Source organism: Mus pahari, chromosome 5 (assembly GCF_900095145.1).
Source record: "Mus pahari chromosome 5, PAHARI_EIJ_v1.1, whole genome shotgun sequence".
Lineage (NCBI taxonomy): Eukaryota > Metazoa > Chordata > Mammalia > Rodentia > Muridae > Mus > Mus pahari.
Genome location: NC_034594.1, coordinates 63,440,651 through 63,444,984, shown reverse-complemented (window position 1 = coordinate 63,444,984; position 4,334 = coordinate 63,440,651). Strand labels below are relative to the sequence as shown.

The following is a 4,334-nucleotide window of genomic DNA, read 5'->3' as shown; positions in this document are numbered from 1 at the left end:
ATGGCATATATATATATATATATATATATATATATATATATATATATATATATTTACAATTTTGGTTTGTTTTATACATTGAGCAGATCCTTTTCTAGTATCTTCTGTGGGAAGGGATTGACAAACAGAAATATAGGATGCCTATTTGGAACGGATACTAAAAATTATAACATTATTTGTGGCTTATCTGAAGTTAGGAGTTAGTCAGGAGTCCTATATTTTGATCTAGCCATCCTCTCTGTGGTCCAAGGTCAGATCTCTTGGGGGTAACATGGAAAAACAAAACAAAACAAAACTCCTATCTTCCATCTGACAAACAGAAGCCCCCCAATTCTCTCAAAGGCTGTACCACAGTCATCCTTCCTCCCCATCACCCTGTACTATCTTCTTTGGAGTGGTCTGGTCTCTCGTGAGAATAACCAGCAAAAAGTAGCCAGAAGGCATATCGCTGCTTCCTTTCTTTTAGTCTATATTTGCTTTTAATTTCTGAATGGATGCTAACTGACTCCTAATGAGAGGGTCTCCCCCATGGAGCCGTAAAAATGTTAGTAAGTATCCATGGCTGTTTGCAGCGAGACCTGAGATGCGACAGAAGGACAAAGCCTAGGGATTCTACTCTGTCGTAAAAATCATCCCCTCCACAGCTCATAAACTTGGCCCCAGGCAGCGTGCTGAGACTATACACCACCACCGGACAAGAGCCCACCTTTGGTGGCTCTGGGATTCTATCAGCAAGAAGGCTAAAACTGCCTTAAAGCAGGAAGTCTGCCCACCTGCTTTCCTGCATGGAAGAATTGGTTTAGGTTCCATGGGTACCAGGCACGGAGACGAGGCACGTTTCTCTGGAGGCGGGAGAGGCTGTGGTGGTTTAGGCTCAGGGTTAACTTGGTGCGGTGGGGTGGAGTCCTGGCAAGTCTGTGGCTTAGATGGTGGCGAGGCGGGCTCTGGACATGATGGTGGGGTTTCTGAGCTGGGCTGCTGTGAGGAGTCGGAGCTAGTCTGCGGTGAAATGGAATTCCTTCGGCGCCTGGAATCAGACTTTTTCTTTTTGACCTTCTTCATGGTGATCCTTCTAGAGTAACACCGTGGAGCTACATGGAGCTGTGATTTCCTGGCTCCCTCCCTAGGGAGGTAGTCTCCCCTGTGGGTATGTCTCTGATCTTTGACCACAGCAAGGTCCCACAGACAAGAGTCACCCATACCTCCTGTGAGGTCACAAAAGCCAGGCTGGCCCCTGTGGCTAGCTAGGGCTCTGGCACGGGTTTCCTCTCCCAGGGCTCCCGGCAGGGGGCAGCAGCTGCCTTGTTCCATGGTCTGATTAAGACAATCTCTGGGCCTATGAGAACTGGATCCATGATTCTGTGACCAGAGCCTCAGGCACCTTTCGGCTGCACGTTCCTGGGTCCTTGAGAGCTACCTTTTATTTGAAGACATCCTGAATAGGATTGTCAGCTCCGTTGCTGGTTTCTACGTGTCTATCCCCAAATACAAACATTATGGTTACCTTTTAGGGGACTTTCCTGAAGATTTGACTACTTCTTCTTCTTCTTCTTCTTCTTCTTCTTCTTCTTCTTCTTCTTCTTCTTCTTCTTCTTCTTCTTCTTCTTCTTCTTCTTCTTCTTCTTATCATTATTATTATTATTATCATTATTATTATTATTTTCTTTATTTACATTTCACATGCTATGCCGAATGTCCCCTACACCCTCCCCCTGCCCTGCTACCCACCCACTCATTCNCTTCTTCTTCTTCTTCTTCTTCTTCTTCTTCTTCTTCTTCTTCTTCTTCTTCTTCTTCTTCTTCTTTTCTTCTTTTTTAGCATTTTACCTCCCACAACCCACTGCCTTCTGTCATCTGTGAATATATGTGAACACGAGTGCTTGCTTGTATGAGTGTGTGTGTATGTCTAAACTTTTATAAGAATCCTTGAATTTGGCTAAGAATTCTACCTTAAGCCAGTTCTCAAACAAACGGAAAATTTCTCAAATTCATTACATTGGTGAGACAGACTTATTACCTCCCAAAACACTGGTTAGGTCAAACAGACTATGAATCTCTTAACAATTTAACTTCCATTTTAGGGCGGAAGAGTGAAAAATGTTTTTGAAAAGATAGCCTGTCACACATCACAATAGAAAAGTGTGTTCCCAGAAAGAGAGAGAACTTCCTCCATGAAGTAGGTAAGCTGTGTGGGTAAGTACACCTGTCCTACTAAGACACCGAAGCCGGGGAAGGGGTGAGGATGCGGTAAGGAGGGTGGAGGGAGAGCGAGTGAGCCAGAAAGGTCCTAGACCAGCTACACACAAAGGCTAGACCAGATGTCAACAGTGAAGTGAGAGAATCTATTTTCAGGCTTCTAGAGCCAGCAAAGACTCTGTCGACTATTATTATTACTACTACTATTATTATTACTACTATTATTATTCCAAAAAGGATATTGATGTTCAGAGAAGTTCAGTTATGTAAGAACCTCCCAAACTAAATCCCCACCTCTAGTTGATTGGTGACACACTCAAGATTAAGTTCCAATTACGTGTTCTTTTTCTTTATGACCCCAGTAGGCAATGGGGAATCAGATTATACAGACTTTGAAATAAAAGAATTGGAAAAAAATTAAGTTTCTTGCATGAGAAGATTGGAGAGCGATACGGATTGGGAGTGCAGCTCAGATCAGTAGCATGGCTCAGGCTGTGTCTGGTTGGTTTGGAGTAAGGCGGTTCAGTGGGTAGGTGAATCTACAAGAAGCTGGCAGTTTCCTGAGGTCAAAGATCTATGGACCATTTGAAGGGGTGACATTCAGAATCAGGCTGGAACCTTTTCAGTGACTGCTAGACTTTGACTGAGGAGAGTAACCTGATTGACACTGTGGGCTAGATAATATCTTTCGGAGGAGGTTGTTCTGTGTGTTATAGGAAGCTCTGCAGCCTCTCTGGCCTTGACTGGCCAGCACCTCACCAGTGCAAGTAAAACAATATCTCCAGATGTGGCTAAATATGCCCAGAGCTTGGAGAAGATATTAACATTGTTCCTGGTTGAAAACAACCGGTTTAAACGAGTCTGATGGGGCAGGAACATAATTGGGTAGAACTTCCTAATAGCCATGAGATAGCTATTCCATTTCACCTTAAAGGGATACCACAGGGTATGGGGCACACAGGCTTGTGTTCCTGGGAGATAGAGGACAGAATACAGGTTGAGGAAATATTTGTACCATTAAGGAGAAATGGTTCAGAAGCGGGGAGAAGTCCTCATGAGAGTTCCCTGCCAAGAACTGGCTCCTCTACATCACAGTCACAGTGTACTTAGCTTAGGCTTATGTCTAGCTTTGCCTTAGCTTTCATTCCCCTTGCCCCAGATCTGGGCAAGGGGAGCCAGCAGGCTCCAGAGTCGATAGTGAAAGGGGAAGGATGGAACACTTCAGAAGACTCTAAGCAGAACTTTGCTTACTAAGAGGTTGTTGTCAAAGACAGGCTAGGATTTTTGTAGTCCCCAGGGAGAGTCCCAGTTGGAATGGGCCCATCGGTGGGGACTTTTTAAACCAGGAGCCATGGCGTGTGGTAGTGAGTTTAAAGGTTGGAGGTTAGGTAGTGGGGATAGGGTGTGATAAAACCATGCCCCATCAACAACAGTCCCTAAGGTTCTGGCCTTTGAGGGTATTCTGCACACTAGAGTGAGCATGTTACCATCCATCCCAAAGTTAGCCTTTACGTGCTGAGTCCGGCACCAAGCAGTCTTTCATCCTTGCATGTCATGTGGTAGGCTATGGCCACTAGCGGAAAGGATGGCAGAGCCTCTGTAATGGAGCATCAAGGCGCCTGTGCTCAGAACACTTTTCCGGTTCCTATGCTGTACCAGGAAGGGGCTTCTGGAAACAAAGTGCCCGAAGCCCATGTTAAGAAAATACTGCTCAGTGACTCTAGGCTACACATTAACCCTCCGGGGTCACAAGTTTACTAGGGGCTTTGAGTAAAAAACACAGTGGTAAAAGCTAGTTGACTCTCTTGAAGTCCCAACCTTAGAGAGCTGCTGTGAAGACTGGAGGTGAAGAGCCCTTAGCACAGTGACTGGCTCACCATAGGCTGCTTTTATTGTCATTTTTATCCCCTGGAGGAGTAACAGACTAGGGAGCCCGCTAAGGAACCTGGAAATGGTGTTAGTGCATTTGGAGAAGATGGGCTATTACAGGTCCTGCAACACCCCCCAGGACGTTTTAAAAGCATGATTTCTCTCCTACACTGTGGGAAGGGCAGATAGCCGGGAGAGGTAACCCTCTGGGTTAACTCGAACACTTTCAGATTGTCCCAGCTCACACATCTTGGGGAAAGGACGCTGGT

The 4,334-nt window shown here is 45.4% G+C and overlaps 1 protein-coding gene across 4 annotated transcripts in view; it reads right to left on the bottom strand.

Annotated features, from left to right (window-relative positions):
• Positions 1 to 1,162, bottom strand: part of Spata3 (spermatogenesis associated 3) — an 8,131-nt gene extending 6,969 nt beyond the window's left edge. For 3 of the 4 annotated variants that reach the window (XM_021199053.1, XM_021199055.1, XM_021199054.1), the window contains exon 1: positions 774 to 1,162. In XM_021199053.1, the coding sequence (XP_021054712.1) occupies positions 774 to 1,062 (289 nt within the window). In that variant the 5' untranslated portion in view covers positions 1,063 to 1,162. The remainder of the gene's footprint in view (positions 1 to 773) is intronic. The other variant, XM_021199056.1, reaches the window with a different exon arrangement.
• Positions 1,163 to 4,334: the final 3,172 nt, after the last annotated feature.